Below are 22,100 nucleotides of genomic sequence, written 5' to 3'. Positions count from 1 at the left end.
TGCTGGATTGCAAGCAGCACACTCTTTTCTGCTTGGCTGTGGAATTGAACCCTGAGAAAGATTGGTACATCGTTCAGCACATTTGTTTTTTGCTTTATTAAAACTAGTGCTGCTGTGATGACCACTGCCACCCTGTGACCCTAAACCGGGCCAATTAAATTTTACTCTCAGCACATGCAGGACTTGAACCCGGACACAGACAGACGGACATCGTTGTGGCACCCAACACACTCATTATTATGTACACTATTTACAATTTGTTTTACGTGCACCCCCAGTGCCTCCAGCACCGATCCCCCAAAGTCCGGGCCTTACAGTCACAATGCCTCTTCTCCTGGCCGCCTCCAGTCCTCTCTCCAGCTCTGTCCACTTCCACCCGACTTCCGCTCTCGACTGAAGGGATGGGCTCCAGCTGCTTCCCGGCACTCCTCCGCAGACACGCCCCAGTGTGGCCGAAGTGCCGGCTGCGCACCCGGAAGCCGTCCGGGTGTCCCCTGTCGTCTTCCCCCCAGCACTTCCTGGTGTGGCGGAAGTGCTGGGGTCCAGGGTTGTTCAGGCACCGGGGCGCCGCCTGGCGGTGGCCACGGGTCCCTACAGGGCTGGGCTTCCAAGCCCTTTACCCGTGGGCCCCAACATAACCAGGGCAGACGCCCCCTCGCGGTCTGGAGGAGGTACAAGCCCTTCTCCGGTCTTCCTGGGCCAGGGCTATATATGTTCAATTCTTTTGAGTTGATTACTGCTGTATAAGATAATTCCCTCTTCACTAACCATTACTAGACAACCAGATGATGTTGCAGTGACAGCAGCGAGCAATTTTTTTTTTTGGTGCAAGGTGAAATAACATTTCTTTTTGTTTGTTTGTTTCCCACATATCACTGTTTACGTGCATACGTGTTTATTGACACCCATGTGTAATCCTGGACTTTTTCAGGATGCTGCCTGTTACATAGAAAGCCCAGAAATGTCCTAGTGACTCCCTTTGCTGCAAAACAGGTAGAACCCAATATGTGCAGTCACAACACTAATGACACTTGCTCTTCAGCACTGTGATCGCCAGACACTAAAGTCATAGAAGTCATTACAATGCCTGGAAAATGCCTATAAAAGCCTTAAAATGCTTGCACGACACATGCAAAAAGCCATTAAAAAGTTTGAAAAACTAAACAAACTCTGGAAATGTACAGCGTGTATAGGCCCTAAAGCTATTTTTAATACGTCACTCTGTTCTGACAAAGGTTCTTACATGTTTGTTCTGTATAGATTGTTGTTTATTTGCACTGCAAGAAAGACGATTCCTTTTAAAATGCAGTTATTTTAGATTGCTCAGTTTGAACATCTTTATGGTTTCAGTGTTTCGGCCTTTAGATTTTTTTGGTGCATCTAGGACTAAGGTACTTCTGTTCCTCTAATGATTTGTTTAAAATGAAACTCTGATTAAAATTCAGTGGCCATCTCTGTATCATGGTACCACCAACATCAGGAAAAGCAATACTTAGTTTCTTCATCAAGCTTTTCTTTTCTTCTTCAGTATTCTCTACTCTTTCTGGTTTTGTCTCGTTTTAGATGGCTTATTTGATTGATGTGTTATAAAGGTTTCATTCTTAAAACAGTACACATGGTAAAAACATAGTTTTTAATACGTTATTAGCACTGTTGACAGCAAATATTTTACTGTTGTCTCATGTACTTGTTATGTATATTTATCTTTAGAAGTAAATCATAAATTAATAAACAATTTTCTTGAATGAGATATATTTTCTGTCCACAATAAATTTAGACCTTTTTACCTATTTAAAATAATTTAATTCTTACAAATTGGAAAAGAACTTGGTTGTATAATCAGAAAAGCAACATAATAAAGTGGAGACAGAAGTTCAAGAAAAAGTGATAGGCAAGATTTGTAAATTAAAGTGACATCTCTGATATTTTTTTTTTAATCTTTTTAGCTGATGTGTTATTTGACACTGAAACAGCACATCCCATGATTGAAGTTTCTGATAATGGTAAAGAGGCATACATTGGACATGGTAATGATACTGGAGATGGAAATCACTTTAACCGTTTGTTTTGCATTCTTGGCAAAGATGGATTCTCATCAGGAAAGCACTACTGGGATGTAATGGTCAAAAATAAGAAATCCTGGGATTTAGGTGTTGCAACAGAAGGGGCTGAAAGACAAGGAAGACCCCATCTAATCCCTGAAAATGGTTACTGGATCATCTCACTTCGAAATACTGAAGACTTAATAGCTCAAACTAATCCTCCTAAAACTTTGATTATCGAGGAGCAGCCTAAGAAAGTTAGAGTTTCAATAGACTACAAAAAAGGGGAAATTTCTTTTACTGATGCCAACAGTGGATTTTGTTTTCACACTTTTAGTGATATTGTATTTAAAGATAAGCTCTATCCATTCTTTAGTCCATGTGGATATGATAATATATGTTACAGTAAGGAGCCAATGATTATTTGCTCCCCTTAGTGATTGTTGTATTCAAGCTTATTTGATTCAGTTTGGCACAGTGGCAGGGTTCATATCCAGGATGCTCCCTGCATGGAGTGTACATGTCTTGCCCATGTCTGGCTGGGCTTTCTATGGGTGCTCTGTTCTCTTCCCTAACTTGTAAAGGTGAATTGGCATTGTCAAATTGGCCCTGATGTGTGTGTGTGTGTGTGCGTGTGTGCCTGTGTGTGTGTGTGTGTGTTCACTTTGCGATGGACTGATGCTCTTTCCGAGTATTATTCCTGCCTTGTGCTCAATGTTTGCTGGTAAAGGCTAATGCTGCCCTGCAACCCTGCTCAGGATAAATGGGTTAAGAAGATGGATGAATAGATGATTCTATCTCCTTTTTATCACTCTGAATGTACAGTAATTGTTTAGTTTTCAGCAGATTTCAACTATTTTTTATATAGTTTTATTTACTTCTATTCAGGCACAGTATATTGACTATTAGTGTTTTTATAAAGATTGTATAGTTTTTACATACCTTGTACTTAGTTGTTGTCTAAAAACTACTTGTTAAGATTTGCAGTTAATATACTTGTTCCTTTATGTGACTACTAGCATTTAAAGTCTTACTTTGTATAGCCATAAAACATTCTGACATTATATCAATAATACAATCTTACTTAGTATATATTTAATTAAAATGCTTTTCTTTTTCAGTCCTAACTAACTTTTCTAGTGTAGGGTCACCGAAATATGAGTGTGTTTAAAATCTCCTTTGTGAGTCAACAGTTTCAAGTGGCGTCTTGCTGAAATATGTTTTATTAATTGTATGTTGCAAGGTCCAAAGTAAAATTCACATTAAAAGCTTCTATATCGGCATCCATCCTATGGAAGAAATGTAGCAATTATACTGATTAAAGCTGATAATATTGATGATTTCTATACAACCTGTTTGCCTTTGATTTTTCTGTCTTGTAACGGTGCTGGTACGTTACATTAACCTGTGGATGGCATGAGTGATAAGTTACCGGCAGTATGAGATGGCATTCCATCACTCAAATTAAGCTGACATCCTGGATCTGAATTGTGAGTTGCAGTATCTGTATAGGAAGAAAGACAACCCACAGTCTGTTACTTAGGCAGCTCCACCACTGCTTCTTCATCCACTAAGGTCAATTGCCCTCGGTATACGGCCACCGGTAGAGCTTCAGAAAGGATCAGTTTGAATCATCTGATGGGGCTAAGGAATTTGTGTCAGATTACACTGGTCTACAAAAAAATATTTTTTGTTTGCTTCTGGGAACTTCAGAGCATCTCTTTATTAAGTTGAACTTGCAACTTGCAAAAAATTCTCTACACCCTCATGCTGTCATTACAAGACTGCACTGTTAACCCCAAACAAGATGTTTCCATGGAATAATGTTACTTGTGCCAAATTCTTTTCATTATTTTAGCATGATGCAAAAAGAACCTGGATTTGTCCGAAAAATCAACTTTTTTTCCCAGGATCACCTACCTATCATAGTGTTTTGCTTTTCACATCATTCTGAGTAAACCCTTTAAACAACAGTGAAGGAAACAAAGATGACAACAGCTGTTTAGGAGATGGAAGAGCCAGCATGCCTAGCGCCAACTATCATGCCATCTTTAAAGTCACCAAGGTCACTTGTTTTGCCAACACCAATGCTCAAATAAATAGCAATGTAAGCTTTTGATATATGACCTATTGGATTTGTGTGAAGGTGGGGGTGTATCTTATAAATTTCAACTGACTGTATGTGAAATAATTCCAAAAATGTGCATCCTAGATTTGTTTGATTGTAAAGAGTATACCTTGCAACTGGAGTGTAAATGTATTGAAAATTATGCGTGTAATTAATATTTTATGCTGACATAATTTAATCATCATTTTATTACAATATGTGTATTTTATTTTAACTATATATAATTAAGGATGGCATGGTAGCACAGTGGTAGTGGAGCTGGAATGGCCTCCTGCTGCCCTGTGACTCTTCCCTAGATAATCGAGTCAGGAAAATGAGTGGAAAGGTGGATATATTATAATGTATATGTGCACAAATCACTGCCTTTGTCAATTAGGAAGACTACTTTAAAACAAAAAATGTATGTATTAATGAATGTAGTAAAACAAAACAACCCAGTGAATACGTTGATATCCTGCTCAGTACAGCCCTGAGTTATTGCATAAACAGGTAATTAATGGTTATCAGTGTTGGGGGCTTGCTTAGCTGTCATAAGCCATATACTTGAATTGTGTAGGGGTATGTACATATTTGAGTGCAGTGACTCAACTGTTTACACAGCTCAATGATGCTGATCAACAAAACAAATAATTCTATATTACAAGAAATTATTAGTAGTTCACAGTAAAAAGGAGAAACTAAAAAATTAAAAGTTACAAGTCTAACCAGCCTGCTGAAGTAAAACATGATGTCAATGAAGATATTGGATGGTTCAGTTATGGCCCATTCATATGGAGAAGTTACATTAACAAGGGTGAATTTGGATGTGGGGCAGTTGTGCTGTCTTTTATTTTTTAATGTAACTGAATAGGGGGCGGCACGGTGGTGCAGTGGGTAGCGCTGCTGCCTCGCATTTAGGAGACCCTGGTTTGCTTCCCGGGTCCTCCCTGCGTGGAGTCTGCATGTTCTCACCGTGTCAGGGTGGGTTTCCTCCCACAGTCCAAAGACATGCAGGTTAGGTGCTTTGGCAAACCTAAATTGTCCCGTGTGTGTGCTTGGTGTGTGGGTGTGTGTGCGTGCCCTGCGGTGGGCTGGTACCCTGCCCGGGGTTTGTTTCCTGCATTGCACCCTGTGTTAGCTGGGATTGGCTCCAGCAGACCCCCGTGACCCTGTGTTAGGATTTTTTTTTCTCCCCAAATAATAAAAACCATCATTTAAAAACTGTATTTTGTGTTTACTTGTGTTATATTTGACTAATGGTTAAATGTGTTTGATGATCAGAAACATTTTTTGTGACAAACATGCAAAAGAATAAGAAATCAGGTAGGGAGCAAATAGTTTTTCACACCACTGTATATTTTAATGTTCTCAAAGTTTTATCGTTATGTTCGGACTATTGTAAGGTTCTGTTTGTACGACTGTTTTTTATTGTTGAAATTTTATGTATTGTCAAAATTTAATAAGAGGATTATTATTAGTAGTAGTATGTGTGAATTATTTTTTTGCTTTTTTATATTGTTTGTATTGTTTGGTCGTTAAAGTCGTTACACTGTCATGATACTATTCTAGATTTTAAACTAGAATATTGCTTACTGTTGTTTTTGAGGTGAACAAATCAGTGATTCAAAGATTCAAATCATGGTTTTGAACTGAAGGAAATGGATCGAAGTAAAAAAATCGTTTTACACAACACTACATCATATACATAGAGAAAGAGAGCGGAGAGCCCCTAATTTATCATGTGACATAAACACGTAATTTAATTGGCTGTTTTCTGGAGCCCCTGAGCTGTGAAAGTCTGCAGGCGGACTCTGCTATTCAGAGCATGGCGGCATAGCTGGTAGAGCAGTTGTAAGACAGCTCAGTAAACCAGCATTAAACTTACTGTTAATGAGTACAGTTTGCACTGGATGCAGTCAGCTTCTTGGTATTTCAAAATGTCGCCTGCTACTTTGATTAGTATTTCTAAATTAACGCGTATATGTTTGCATTAATTTTGCGTCTTAATTGTGAAGAATGCATATCTAAACAATCCACAAACATTATGACAAAACATAAACAATGGTATTTTAATTTTCGTTTTCCATATTGCAGTGTCAGCGTCATATTTAATGAGCCAATTGGAAGCTGACTTTTGAGCTGAACAGTTTCACTTTCCTTTTTAATGGACTGTAAGTGTAAACGTTCGTTAACTAACTTTTTTTAAGTACTAAAACGAAAATAAACTTTCGTGTTTTTTTTGGATAATATCAATTTATTTATAATAAATGGTGCGGGCGATTTCGGGTTGCGGTATTGGATTAGGAGATAATGGACGGGCTGGCTGGTCGGGTCGTGTAACCTTCTACTGTATTTGTCCAAGGACTCTTCTCTCCCACCCTATTGCTTAAAGGATTTTTGTAACATAATATTAATAGCAAATAAATTGATACGCATGAGGCCAAAGCAACATGAGCAGAGCGTTGATTAAGTCGCATTACTGGACTGGTTTTGTGTGGCAGATTTAAGAGCTTTTTACCGTGTAGTATTTTAAAGCCTGCATTTATTTAGTGCATGCGGATGGATGAAAAGTATTTGGCTCTGTAATGTGAAATTATTCTTTGTTTGAACAGCTGTCTGTAATCGTAGTGACAATATCACATAACATTATGAAAACAATGCAGCAGTATTATTAATAATGTAACATGTACAGGGCATAGTGCAATTCTTACGTGTTTGTCTGGCTAGCATGATGTAAACTCATTACTTACTTCTGCACACTGGTGGGAGAGTGAGAATGCTAGACTGACATTAATACTTGTAGTCTCTCTGAAATGCACTTCTATGATACATAAAGAACAGCATTACCTGTCCTTTATTTAGCTGTGTGTAGTGTGCCACTGTAGTGTACATTTTAGTGTACATGATGAGTGTCATTTTTGGAAATGTTTCGAGAGAGAGATCTCTACAGGTATTTTATAGTTATGCTAATGTATATGTAAATATATATGTAGAGTATGTACTGCATTTATAGATCCTTTTAAAAATACAATTATTATATAATTGTTATCCTCTGTACTTCTCATTATATTTTATTCCCTTAACTTTATATACTCTTGTTAACTGTATGAACTGTTTCTGCTTTGGCAAACCAGGGTGATTATTGTCCTGCTAGTAAAACTTCTTTGAATTGAAAGCAAGCAAGAAAGTTGTGCATGTTTGTTAGTACATTTTGGAAGTTTTGATATTAATAAAAATGGCCCTTTCTGGCAAGATACAGTCATCAGCCTTCCTTAACTCATGCTTACAATAGCACATACAACCTCTTTTTATAAATATTTTCTGATTAAAAAACAAGTACACGTTATTTAAAATGTGGATTTCTGTTACAGATTTGACTCCTGTGGTTTATTTTGAAGAAGAACATGATGAATTCCTGTGACATAAGGTATAAGTATTTTATTTTAAACATTAAACAATAATGACATCACACTGGAACAGTCAGTAAACTAAATTAAACTAACCCTTTAAACTGCATATATATTTAATTTATTTTTAATGTTTTAAATTTTAAACTGCCCCATAGCTCTAATAGGTACCCTTTGCTTTGAGAGACAGCTTTTGTTCACTCAAATGATCAATTACAGCCCATTAATAGTGAGCCCAGGATAAAATGTGTTTCACAATGGAGGAAGGAAAATTAAGTAATTTGAAATTAAATAAAAACTAGTGAAAAAAAGAAAGTCTACTGAGCATTTACAGCATTAGTTGTGGGCAAATAGCATACTACTTATATAAACTGGGCTTTGTGATCTGACGCAGGTCACTTTGTGCTGCACTCACCTGCTATTAGGGAATTCCTCACCATCAAGTCACCTTTGTTATAGCATAGTTTATAGGAACAAATGCTTACTGAGCACAGCACTTTTGTTGCCACTTTTGTTGCCATATAGTTTCTGATTCACAGCACAGTGGGTTTAATTCTTGGCATGTTGGATGTGGATGTGAAGTTTGTATGTTCTCTGTGTGTCTATTAAATTCAAGCAATATTGTGTTGTGGTTAAAGTACTATACTTTATATCCTAGTGCTGAATTTCAATTTTGTCTCTGGCTCACTGACCTTAACCTGGCTGTGCTCAAACTAAAAACAGAAAAAGTGAAATATTTTATACTTTCTTTATAATTCCGAAGCACCTTGGGATGGTAATTCACAAAATGATGTTTTTTTAAATAAAGATTGTTTTATTCTGTAATCAAGCACTACTTTTAAAATGAAAATAAATAGTATATTAAAGGCTTAATCTTTGCAGCAGGAAATAGTTGGATGTTTGGTGGTTGTTGTGTCTCTTTTTATTCTTTCATACTTGTAATTTCAATCCTGTTTAATGAAATCTATGATTTAATCAGGCATAAGCACTATAAGCAGGTAGTGAGAGGTGCACAAGAACATAAGTGTCACAAAGGTTGTTACTACAGTGCCCTGATTATAAAAGGGCTTCTTTAAACATTCTTGGGTAAATACTTTATGATCCCAGTATTTTTTTCATTTTTAGACTTTTTATCTCAGTAGATGTTCACTTTCTAATATCTCAGGTTAATTTAGATTCTCCTTGATATTTCTTTGCATGTTCTCATTTTAGTTTTATGAAAAGTATTGCTGTTTTTGAAGCATTGTTCTTCTTTTTGTATGTTCATATTGTACCTCTTATTGAACCAAACTAATCAGTAAATGAATCGATATGTTTTTCAAAGCAACACAAATACGACCAGTTCTTCTTATTTATCAGTGGAAGAGGGCACAGTGCTTCATGCTTCCATTTCACAGATTTACTATCCTGGGTTTGAATCTCATGCCATGTTGTTGTGCATGTGGAGTTTTCATGTTTATCCCGTGTATGTGTGAGTTTCCTCCAGATACTTTCACTTTCCTTCTACATTCCCTAAACATGTAGTTTTGGTCAATCGATGTTTCAAAATTGGCCATATAAGAATGTGGCTTTGCATGGGCCTTGCAATATCCAGGACAACAAAAACAACATTTATTTATATAGCATGTTTTCATACAAATGATGTAGCTCAAAGTGCTTTACAAGATGAAGAAAGAAAAAAGAAAAAAATCTAAGAATAAAATTAGGCAATACTAATTAACAAAGAATAAAGTAAGGTCCGATGACCAGGGAGGACTCAAAAAACAAAAAAAAAAAAAAAAACTCCAAGACGACTGGAGAAAAAAAATCTGCAGGGTTTCCGAGGCCACGAGTCCACCAATCACCCACTGGGCATTCTACCTAACATAAATGATCTAAATCAGTCCTCATGGTTTTCAGGCTTCACATGGAAGAATTAGATAATGACATGTCATGTGGACATCTGGCCTTCAGTCCAGTGTAGGGACTGCATGGTGCTTTGATCAAGTGGTGGTGGCACAAGTCGCCACCACAGAAAAACGGAAAATGAACAGCAGAGAAAGTTGGAGTTAGTACGGATTTTGGAGCCATAATAAAAATGATAATTAAATGCATATAAAAAATATCAGGGTTACACTAAAATGAAGCCACGAGGAAGCCATATTAAAATAATGGGTTTTAGCAGTTTTTTCAAGTGCTCCACTGTATTAGCCTGGCAAATTTCTATTGGTAAGCTATTCCAGATTTTAGGTGCATAACAACAGGAGGCCGCCTCATCACTTCTTCTAAGTTTTGATCTTGGAATTATAAGCAGACGATCATTTGAAGATCTAAGGTTATGTTTTGGAGTGTAAGGTGAGAGGCATTCTGAAATATAAGATGGAAAAAGGTTATTTAAGGCTCTGTAAACCATAAGCAGTATTTTAAAGTCAATTCTAAAAGGAATGGGTAACCAATGTAGTGACATCAGAACTGGAGAGATTGTGCTCGGATTTTCTTTTCCTAGTTAAGATTCTAGGACCTGCATTCCACACCATTTGCAACCAATTGATGTATTTTTTGGGTGGTCCTGAGAGGAATGTGTTACAGTAGTCTAGTCAACTAAAGACAAAAGCAGATTTTCAGCATCTTGCAGAGTTATAAGAGATCTAACTTTTGCTGTATTTCTTAAGTGAAAAAATACTGTCCTGGTAATTTAACATATGTGATTAATGTGTGATTTAAGACTTTGGTCAGAGTCAATAATTACCCCTAAATTTTTTACCTCTGTCTTGACTTTTAAGCCTAATGCATCAAGTTTATTTCTAATACCCTTACTATATCCATTTTTGCCAATCAGTAAGATTTTCGATTCCTCCTTATTTAGTTTGAGAAAATTACTCATCATTCTCATCCACTCAGAAACACAAGTAAGACATTGGGTCAGTGAACCAAGAGAGTCGGGGTCATCAGACGCTATTGATAAATACAGTTGTGTGTCATCAGCATAGTTGTGGTAGCTCACATAATGCTTTGAGATAATCTGACCTGATGGAAGCATGTAGATTGAAAAGAGCGGTGGACCCAGGATAGATCCTTGTGGAACACCATATAGAATATCATGTGTCTTTGAAGTATAATTACCACAACTAAAAAATAAGTTTCTACCCGTTAAGTTAGACTCGAACCAATTTAAGACTTTGCCAGAATGTCCCAGCCACTGACTAAGGCAATTTATAAGAATTTTGTGATCAATGGTATCAAATGCAGCACTCGGATCTAGGAGGATGAGAACAGATAAACAGCCTCTGTCTGCATTTACCCACAGGTCATTTACTACTTTAAGAAGTGCAGTTTCTATACTATGATTTGTTCTCAGTTTGTTTTTAAATATATTTTGACACTGTTTAAATTTAAAAAGAATTATTTTAAACATATTACCCATGTTCATTCCTTGTGTAGATATGTAATGTTTGGTTAGAACAAATAAAAATGTAACAAAACAAAAGTTACATTTTCAATGTATTTTGTTAGTAACATTTTGAGCATGGGTGATGTATTTGACAAGTGTTTTGCGGTCATGTGATTTTTGGGAGTGTTCTTACATGGAGTTACTGCCAAAGTCTGTGTGTGAGCAATGTGAGCTTCACTGTGACCACTAGCTTGGTGGCCTCTGAAAAGATGATCCTATTATGATGGACATTCCTGACTAGGATGGTTAGTGCTTTATTTTCCAGATGGGAGGCGGACATACCAGCAGAGGCAGTTGCTTTTTAATTTCCCATTTCAGAAGCCAGTATATCATAAAGAAAGAGGGAGACTGCTTCACAGGAGCCATATATTCCCTCAGCACATTGGGCGGTGGAATCCCTCTGACGTAGCTAATATTTGGTCACCTTCAGAGCTACCTGGGAGTTGCTGCTGAAGTGGAAAGACCTGTCATGGACCTTAGAGCCTGCTAGAGGGAGATACTAAGAGAAGATTCCTCTGTCAGGTAGCGGTTTAGGCCAGACCTGCAAGTTCTTCCTGGCAACAGCAATGGTGTGTCAGAAGCACTCTTGGGTCCAGTTTAAGATCGACTTGCCTGGCACACACATATATATATACTTTTTGTGTCTTTGCTGGTATTGTGTTTTTGTTTTTGTTCTAAGGAAACATTCAAATCAGATTTTCATCGCACTATGTAAACTGTATGTTCTATGTACACATCCCTAAATTCAACTTAAACATTGACTTACAAATTTCCATCTGTGAGAGGAAAAACTACAGTGATGAAATAATTAATTTGTAAGACAATATTCCTCAAATAGTTTTACTATTAGACTTTATTCTCTGTCTCTTATGGGCCATAATGTGTACTTGCAAAAAATTCTCTACACCCTCGTACTGTCATTATCAGACTGCACTATTGACCCCAATCAAGATGGCTCCATGGAATAACGTTGGTTGTGCCAAATTCTTTTCATTATTTTAGCATGGTGGAAAAAGAACCTGGATTTGTCTAAAAAATCAACTTCTTTTCCCAGGATCACCTACCCCTCATAGTATTTTGCTTTTCACATCATTCTGAGTAAACCCTGTCATAGGCGCTGTATGTACGCCCAACCCAACACAGATTGGACACGGAGGCACACGTATAAAATAAATAAACTTTTATTTTCTTCAGCTGGAGGGCACGTCTTCCCCATGTCCCCCAGCCACAACACAGTCCTAAGCACAATATGGCAATACCAAAACCGCTCCTTCTGTGCCCCACCATTCCTCCCACGCAACCTTGTCCTCCTCCACCCGACTCTGGCCACTGAGTGGTGGTTGCTGGCTCCTTTTATTGGGCACCCGGAAGTGCTGCAGGTGTTTGATTGCTGACATCCGGCTGAACTTCCAGGTGTGGCGAAACTAGTGCCCAGTAGTGTCTAGCAGCTCCTGCTGCAGCACCCCCCGATGGCGCCTGCGGAACCCAACAGGGCTGCACCAAACTCCAACTCCCGTGAAGCCCTGTGGGAGTCCGAGGCACCCCTGCAACCCAGGGAGGCTGCCACCTAGCATCCATGGGGAGTTACTGGGTTTCCCATCCTTGCTCCCTTGGAACATATGCTGCAGGGGCATCCTGGTCGGGCATGGACCCCGGCCGCCTGCCACAACCCTTTAAATGACAGTGAAGGAAACACAGATGACAACAGCTATTTAGGAGTTGGAAGAGCCAGCATGCCTAGCGCCATCTATCATGCCATGTTTAAAGGCACCAAGGTTACTTGTTTTGCCTACGCCAATGCTCAAATAAATAGCACCGTAAGCTTTTGATATATGACCTATTAGATTTGTGTGAAGGTGGGGGTGTATCTTATAAATTTCAACTGACTGTATGTGAAATAATTCCTAAAATTAGTATCCTAGATTTGCTTGCTTGCTTGTAAAGAGTATACCTTGCAACTGGAGTGTAAATGTATTGAAAATTATGTGTTTAATTAATATTTTATGCTGGCATAATTTAATCATCTTTTTATTACAATATGTGTATTTTATTTTAACTATATATAATTAAGGATGGCATGGTAGCACAGTGGTAGTGGTGCTGCATAGCAGTAATAAGACCAGGGTTCATGTCCTCTCTGCATGGAGTTTGCATGTTCTCCCTGTGTCAGTGTGGCCGGAATGGCCTCCTGCTGCCCTGTGACTCTTCCCTAGATAATCGAGTCAGGAAAATGAGTGGAAAGGTGGATATATTATAATGTATATGTGCACAAATCACTGCAACTAAGAAATTAAAAGTTACAAGTCTAACCAGCCTGCTGATGTAAAATATGATGTCAATGAAGATATTGGATGGTGCAGTTATGGCCCATTCATTTTCGAGAAGTTACATTAACAAGGGTGAATTTGGATCTGGGGCAGTTGTGCTGTCTTTTATCTTTGAATGTAACTGAATAGTGTTTGGTAAACATATGCTTAAAAAGTTGGATTTTTAAATGTGAAAGTGTAAAATAAATTGTTCTTTAAAGGTTACTTAACTTTACAAACCTTTCATTGAGTTATTATATTTAGTCCATTTATTTGAATATAACATTGCAGGGAGACAGGACCTGTCACAGTAGCATTGGCACAAGGCAGGATCCAACCCTTGATGCATGGCAGAGCAAATTAACACACACAACAACATTTAATGTAATCAGGAGAAATAAAGAGTTGCCAGACAGTCTAATCTTTACTGTATGTACTGTAAAAAAGTAATTCCAAATAAAAGCCTATACTCAGTATGCAGCAGTTTTTGAACCAAATCTAAAAGAATTTAGTGGTCATAATTTGAAAGTGTTTGGTTGTCTTTTTTGACAGTTTATGCATAACGTTTACTACACACAATAAAATACAACAATCATATTCCACTTTCTAATACTAAATGGACACTCCACTTATGGTGATTTCTTTGCTTGCTGCAAAAACATACACCTCCAGCAACCTTTAAAAGACCGTTATGTTTAGAATAATTCTTCATCTTGCTTGATAATTTTCAATATAATGCTGTTTGCTGAGGTAGAGCATATAATCAATCACTGGATGCAACAATGGCACCAACCTTTGAAAAAAAGCCATACTTTTATTAAGTTCCAAATATATAATGGGCATTCCTGTTTGGAGCTGGGGAAGGAGACAGTTCAACTGCAGAGCCAGAGAACCATACGTCACTGCAGGTCTATGCCAGCAGTTCTGGACCATCACTTATAGGATGGAATTTAAGATTGGGGGTTGGTGTGGTTAATGTTTACGGTAAATGGTTAAGGTTAGGGATTAGTTAATATTAGAAGTTAGTTTTCTTAAGGTTAGGGTTTGATGTGGTTAGTTTGTCAATGAATTTGATTTCTTACGAGCTATAAACATCTATTACCATACTGCTGGTCTAGGCATGAGGTGATGTCACTTCCACCCTGAAACTGCTGGCACAGAACTTGTGGTGACTATGGTGCTGTTGCTCTGCAGGTCAATATTAGCAAAGGAAGAAGAGGCCCGCAGCCAGGTACTCATGGTAGGCGGTGCCCCTTGTGACTGGCTAGTTAGCACTGACTATTCTTATTGACCCGAAGAACAATGCCACATCATGGCTGCTTTCACTCTCATATAATTTTACTACATTTTATAATGCATTCCGTGTCTTGCAACAGTCTGGGACTATCATTAACTTCTCCTAAATGGCTGCTATGCTGTCTTCGGAAAATTGCCAATCAGTAAACTGTAAACAGTAAAAACGGTCATGATGACAACTAGCCAAATAAATTTCATTAAGCACCTCTCATTGAACATTTCACTCCACCAGGGTGACTATGACTGTCTCAGTACACTGACATTAATGAACCTGTATGCCCCATACTGATCTGGAGAACCATTGCAAGTTTGTTCACATACTGAACTGTGGAACAAACTGCTGACAAGTGACTTGCAGTACATTGAATCTCAATTCAGTTTACTGATGATATACTGTATTTATGTATGTAAGGAAGCTGATCCTAATGAGATGTGGGAGACCTTCTGTGACAAGACCCTGAAGGTTGCTGAGGGTTGTGTTGGTGTTACTGGTGTTCCCAGAAGGAGATGTTTCACTTCGCAGGGCACCCTGGATATCATCAAGAGGAGTCGCAGCACACGGCTCGATGGCAACTCTGGTCTGTACCGGGAACTGAGAAGGATGGCTGCGAGGGCTCTGAGGGTAGATAAAGAGGCGTTTGTTAGGGGAATCTGTGAGCAAGTGACACACCATCTGTGATCTAGTGACCCACGTCCTGCTTACAGAGGAATCAAAGCATTACGCACATCTGAATCTGTTCCTCGGAGAGTTGCAGTCAGGGCAGCTGATGGAACGGTCCTTATGGATGACACTGCAGTTGTGACCCGCTGGGCTGGCTACTTTGAGCAGTTGTTCAAAGCTGATCCTCTGGCTAGGACGTTGGATATATCTGGATCCACAGTTCTTGAGGCTGATCCTCCAATTAGCTGTAAACCACCTAATCTCACTGAGATTGCACAGGAGGTGAACCAGCTGAGGGAGGGAAAGGCTGCAGGGATCTGTAGTATCCGAGGTGAACTTCTCCAGGCACGTGGTAAGGCTGTCCTACTGGCATTGCAAGCAATCTTTGCTTCCATTTGGGAGACTGGCATCATCCCAACTGACTGGAAAATGTGACTTGTCGTCCCTATCTGGAAAGGGAAGGGTGATTGTCTGGATTGCAGCAACAACAGAGTAATAACACTGTTCTCGGTGCCGGGTAAGGTCCTTGCTAGGGTCGTCCTCAATAGGATCCGTGATCACTTGCTCACCTGCCAGTGACCGGAACAGTCTGGTTTTATGCCCAAGTAGTCTACCATCGACCGCATCCTGGCACTGAGGGTTCTCATGTAGAGCAAACATGAAAATAGGCAGAGTTTGTTTGCAGCCTTTGTCAATTTTCGCAAATTGTTCGACTCAGTTGATCGAGCTGCCCTGTGGAACATCTTGAGGGTTCACGGGATCCCCTCAAGGTTGCTGGATATCATGGCTGGCCTGTACACTGGTGCTGTGAGTGCTGTGCAGAGTGGATGCAGGATCTCTGCATTTTTCCCAGTTGATTCTGGGGTTCATCAGGGGTTGTGTTCTGCTCCTACTCTGTTCAATGCTTGTATGGACCGGGTGTTGGGCAAGGTCATGGGGTCCAGCAGCTGTGGGGCATCTGTTGGTGAAGAAAGATTGGGAGAGCATGGGGGGTCATGAGTTCGCTGGAAAGGGGTGTGTGGCACTCCAGATATCTATGCAAAAGGATGAAGGTCCAAGTCTTTAGAGTCCTGGTGCTTCCTGTCTTGCTATATGGTTGCGAGACATGGATGCTATCCAGTGACCTGAGATGAAGCCCGGACTCTTTTGGTACAGTGTCTCTCCGGAAGATCCTTGGGTACCGTTGGTTTGACTTTGTCTCGAATGAGCGGTTGCTCATGGAGTCCTGAATGAGGCACATTACCTGCATTGTGAGGGAGCGTCAGTTACGGCACTACGGCCATATGGTGTGTTTCCCCAAGGTTGATCCGGCTCGTAAGATCCTCATTGTTGGGGACCCGAGTGGCTGGACCAGGCCAAGGGGTCGCCCATGTAACACCTGGCTGTGGCAGATAGAGGGTCATTTCCGGAGGGTGGGACTGGACTGCATGTCTGCCTGGGGGGTTGCAAGTTCCCAAGTTGTTGTAGTGGATGCGGCAAAGCACTGTACCAGTGCATGCTCCCCAACTTGACTTGACTTGACTTGACTTGGTGGTTGTTGTGTTTCTTTTTATTCTTTCATACTTGTGATTTCAATCCAGTTTAATTAAATCTATGAGTAATCAGGCATAAGCACAATTATAAGGTAGTGAGAGGTGCACAAGAACATAAGTGACACAAAGGTTGGTACTACAATGCTCTAATTGTAAAAGCACTTCTTTAAACATTCTTGGGTAAATACTTTATGATCCCAGTCATTTTTTCATTTTAAGTCTTTTTATCTCAGTAGCTGTTCACTTTCTAACATCTCAGGTTAATTTAGATTCTCCTTGATATTTCTTCACATGTGTTAATTTTAGTTTTATGAAAAGTATTGTTTTTAAAGCATTGTTCTACTTGTTGTATGTTCATATTGTACCTCGTATTGAACCAAACTAATCACTAAATGTGTACTATTCTCGTCTTTGGTGTTTGAACCAGAAAGTAAACAGCAGCCAAACTGTACTTCACAAAAGATTCATAGAGTCAAGAGATAGCGCCTTGCTCCAATTTTATTTCGATTTTATGAAGTCAGAGTGAAACTGAAAAGAAATAAATTACAAATAATTACCGATATTAATAAACAATATATCTTTGCTATATGCTTATTTAATTAACTTAAAATAATACTTACAGATAGAGATGGGAAAATGATACCGAAGCTTCTGTCAGTCAATCTGAAGCGCAGTGAGTTGAATCATGGTGTCGGAGCTTGTGTCAAAACACCGCTGTCACGTGACCCGTGGCATTTGAAGCTTCGAATGTCATCAGTGCTTCACTGTGTGCTTTATTAGTTTCATGCCGTTTTGTCAGTTTGACAGCTTTGGCGTTAAGTTAACAGGTAGCCTATATGAAGTGCATCGTTCTCATTCAACAATGTTGGGTTGTGAGGTGAGAGAGATTTGGAGAGCTTTGGTGACAGATAACGACTAACAGGGGAAAACAGCGTTCAGAAGTTAAATAGTACAAATGGACAAGGACCTTAGCCACTGGCATAGCAATGGATTGTGCAGATTGTGCAAAGCACCAGGGCCTATGAGCTGGTATAAGTTTTTAAAAATTTAATAACTCATCTAAAACAGCGGTTTCACAGTCTCAATGCAGTGGCTTCAACATTTAATGTGCTGCTTTCCTGATCTTCCACAGCTCCTTCCATGTTGATCCATATTCTCTCATTGATTTTATTCACTACCTGCCTATTCATTTACACTACTGATTCTTCCTCACACTGCTCAGGTCAGAAATCACCATAAGAGGTCATCTCTGCTTGTTTTTCCGCAACTCAATAAGTCAGTCCAAGCCAAGTTCCTTCCACAGACTCACCGGCAGCCATACACCCTGGCCAATGGCCTTTAGCAAAGAAGAAACAGTTCTCTGCTGCTTATAGGTATTTGCTTTCTGTTTCCAGCTTTCTATGGTCTGCACCAGAATAAACCATGCAATGCTTTGGCACATGAAAAAATGAAGACAAGATGAAAATATACACTCCCTTAGCATGTGGCTGCAGTGCAGTGCCTAAAACTTTGCAGGTACAAGTCAGGAGCTTCAGTTAATGTTCACATTAAATAAACCACCATCATGGGGAAGAAATGCGATCTGAGTGATTTCAACAGTGGCATGATTACTGGTGTTAAACAAGCTGGTTAGAGTATTTCTGTAACTGCTGATATCCTAGCATTTTCACATACAACACCAATAGGAGCAGTTCTGCAGATGGAAATACTTTGATGATGTGAGAGGTCAGAGAAAAATTGGCAGATTGGTCTGATCTGACAGAAAGGCTTTGGTAACTCAGATCACCACTCTGTAAAACTGTGATGAGCAGAAAAGCATCTCAGAATGCACAAAACGTCAAGCCTTGAGGTCGATTGGATACAACAGCAGAAGGCCACGTTGGATTCCATCCCTGTCAGCTAAGAGCAAAAAATTTAGGGTGCAGTGAGTAAACATGCTCACCAAAACTGGACAGTTGAAGACTGTAAAAATTCGCAATTTCTGCCGATTTTCTGAGAGAGAAGAGGGCTCCGAATAATGTGGTAATGACTGATAAGACAGCAGCGACATTTAGTGACTTGAAACAGGCCCTCACGTCAGCACCTGGCTTGAAAGCTCCTAACTTTCCTCTGCCTTTCATTCTTTAGACGGACGCTTCAGACACAGGCTTGAGTGGCGTGCTGAGCCAAAATGTCGATGGTGTTGAACACCCCATCATGTTCCTAAGCTAGAAACTGCTGGAACGAGAGGCCAGGTTTGCAGCGGTGGAAAGGGAGGCTTTGGCAATCAAATAGGCGATTACAAAGCTGAGGTACTAGCTCTTGGGCCAGGAGTTCACCCATCTCACGGATCATGTGCCTCTACAGTGGATGGCCCTACACAAGGATGCAAATCCTGGATCACCTGGTGGTTTCTTGCCAGACCAGGGGGAGGCGATATGCTTTGACCCTTCCTCTCACTTCCCTGCAGACCAGTTCTGGGCAATTCCGCCTGGCCATGATGACATCATTTCCAGTTCTGCCTCCGCAGATGATGTCACTTCTGGTTCCGACTCCAATTACGTCATTTTCTCTGGTCTGCCTTAAAACCGGCATCTTTTACACTCCTAATAAATTCTGTTTTGGACTTGACCCTCACCCCAAACCTTTTTCTTTGATTCCTTTTCTTGTCTTGTACTTCCATAAATAAATCATAATGCACAAATAAACGTTCAGACAATTACAGATGTATTATGGACATTCAGTGGTAAAAAAGAAGTACATACATATATAAGTAAAATTAACTTGTAAAGTGCTCACACAGTATTATGATCTTCTGATTTGTAATAAATGTTGCAAATATTTTTTATTACAAAGAAAAGTGTAATATTCAGATAAGGTGTCACTAGTTCAATAAGAATTTTTTCAGAGCTCCAACTTTCTTCATTTTTAAAAAGAAAAAAATGGTAAGTACAAAAAAAAAGCACACTATTCTTAAAATATACAGTACTATGATTTGTTGCTTTCATTGGATAAATCCAGGAAAATAACAGAATTATTTTACAGATTGAACAATATAAGCCATTTAACTAGGGCAAAGTTATTAAGTTCAATTAGTGAGATTTATTTTTTTCTTTCCAGCTACTACAGATACTACTATCCTCGTAATTTCTTCTCAACTAGCATGCTGTGTTTCAAGATCTGTTGGTACAAATATCCATCAGCTGGTTTTTCAGCGAACAAAAATGAAGGTAAAAACTTTTGTTATAAATTATTTTTCCTTCTCATTTCCTGTTCTAAACAATATGCTGCTCTCCAAAACACTAATTTGTTCTAACGTTGGATTAGTAATTTAATGATAAGGTTTGGATCAAATTTACTACTTTTAAATCTGAGGACATAGTATTCTCTCAGAAAAAAGTTGCTTGTTTTCTGCATTTTAGGGGTCAGCAGCTTACTCAAGTGGAGATCAAATACATCATACTGTAGTCTGGTTCACAAAATGAGTTGTTGTGAGAACCTGATTAAATTTTGTGTAAAATGTACATGTAAGTAATATGAGTAATTCAAACTCAGATGACTGTGTTTGATCTAACACTAGCCAAATTAGTAGCTTTGACTTTACTTTTTTTTTAAACCATAATAACAGAACAAAATTCAGATTTGTTGGTTGCATACACTCACATTGCATAGTAATTTTATGTGAATTACGTAAGTCCAAATCACAAACTTTTGTTTTTTGAAACTCTATTTCGATTTATTACTTAAAACTGGCAAATCATCTGATCTATAGATAACCAAAATGCCCATTCACATAATTATTAAACAAGGCTGCCAAATAACCAGTTACACCAGATAATGTCCTTAATATATTACACACCCACCCTTTATTGTACAGAGAGGAAAGCATGTTCTTTTTATGTAGCATATGCAATAGCTTTTCCAGAATTTTAAACTTCCAAAAAACATTTTAATACAAATATTTAGCACCTAAAGTACTGTTGTGTATGATTTTTATCTTTCCCTAAAAGATAAATGGCTGAAAATCACCAAAATCTGCAGTATGTTTACAAAAAGGTGGTCACTTAGTGCAAATTAACTAAAGTTATGCTAATAAAGCATTTTTACCAAGGAAAATAACTGAAACTGTACAAACATTCTACATTATATCTAAAAAATAGTCATCTGTCTAAGCCCCCTTGTATTGGAAAACTGTGAGCATGTTCATTTTAGTTAAATCAACTAAAAGTAACTGAGTAACAGCAAATATTCTTTGTAGGCTTTGAAGCATGTTCATTTTGAGTCAAATGAACCTGATGGCAACATAAAAATATTTGTGAGTGGTGCTGGTATTTAAAGGAATGAAATTCATTAATATACATAAATTATACTTTTAAATATAACACACAAAGAAGTTATTTGTAGTTGAAATGGGATAGGTCAAATTTTGAAAACTGTTAATTTTGAGTGAATTCAATTTAATTTAGCTATGTAATGGGAACATATACCAATAATAATTTTTTGGAGTAGAAGGTTTATTGCTATATTGACACATGAATCGGTGCAGTAGTGACAGTTTTGCAGATGATGCTATGATTAAGCTGGAGCTAAATACTTGGTTTGAGAAATGTGTTCAATTCTTTTTCTGTTAAATGTAGTTCACCAACATTAACGAGGGTTTCAGCACTTTTTCATCACTTGACTAATCTAGTCTGTGATTGTGGAGTCATTATGTGCACTTCTGGTCATTTTAAAAAACCATATACCATGGCCATAAACATTTGTTCCTTGATTGACCCCTCAAAATCTACATATACAGTATGCTTTAACATGGTTTAATTGGTCAGACCCATGGGTAAAGTGGCGACTGGCTTTGCATTTTCTGGCTGTGTTGACAGGACTAATAACCTTTTATTTGTTTATCAATGTTGCTGTAGATTTGAGGCCCACATACAATTTTCTTCATTCTTGCAACACAAGGGTGTCCAGTATAATACTAATCAAACATGATGCAGCTTAGGTTGCACAATAACTCTCATGTCCCATATTGAACAAATTATTATATAGTCAATTCATAGCACCTATTAAGAATGGGGCACAATTTATCTTTTTTAGCAATGACTGTTGCCTAACTTATTTAGTCACCAGTTTTACTACTATAGACAAAATTATATCAGCTTGTATGATCTAAAAACATCAATGGTAGTGCCTTCCTCTTGCTGTTATGACACACCTTTACTGTATCTACATTGCACCTCTTATTCTCTTAGGCTTGTTGGTGTTGGGATGCTGTTGCAGGTGGCAACCCAGACAATGATGCTGAAAAAGTGCTTCCAAATCCTCTTATTTATAAAGTGCCTT

General features: G+C 38.6%; 2 protein-coding genes across 7 annotated transcripts in view; both read left to right on the top strand.

The window, feature by feature from the left end:
* LOC120524983 (butyrophilin subfamily 3 member A1-like) overlaps window positions 1-3,384 on the top strand; it is a 56,935-nt gene extending 53,551 nt beyond the window's left edge. For all 4 annotated transcript variants that reach the window (XM_039746909.1, XM_039746923.1, XM_039746902.1 and 1 more), the window contains one exon: window positions 1,947-3,384. In XM_039746909.1, the coding sequence (XP_039602843.1) occupies window positions 1,947-2,479 (533 nt within the window). In that variant the 3' untranslated portion in view covers window positions 2,480-3,384. The remainder of the gene's footprint in view (window positions 1-1,946) is intronic.
* Window positions 3,385-5,972: 2,588 nt separating this feature from the next.
* The window catches only part of LOC120525009 (erythroid membrane-associated protein-like), a 102,202-nt gene continuing 86,074 nt past the window's right edge, over window positions 5,973-22,100 (top strand). The window contains exons 1-3 of one of the 3 annotated variants that reach the window (XM_039746941.1): window positions 5,973-6,320; window positions 7,521-7,576; window positions 19,881-19,990. In XM_039746941.1, the coding sequence (XP_039602875.1) occupies window positions 7,554-7,576; window positions 19,881-19,990 (133 nt within the window). In that variant the 5' untranslated portion in view covers window positions 5,973-6,320; window positions 7,521-7,553. The remainder of the gene's footprint in view (window positions 6,321-7,520; window positions 7,577-19,880; window positions 19,991-22,100) is intronic. The other 2 variants (XM_039746949.1, XM_039746934.1) reach the window with 2 other exon arrangements.

This window comes from Polypterus senegalus, chromosome 1 (assembly GCF_016835505.1).
Source record: "Polypterus senegalus isolate Bchr_013 chromosome 1, ASM1683550v1, whole genome shotgun sequence".
NCBI classification, from domain to species: Eukaryota; Metazoa; Chordata; class Cladistia; order Polypteriformes; family Polypteridae; genus Polypterus; species Polypterus senegalus.
This window is presented reverse-complemented; position numbering and strand designations above follow the sequence as displayed.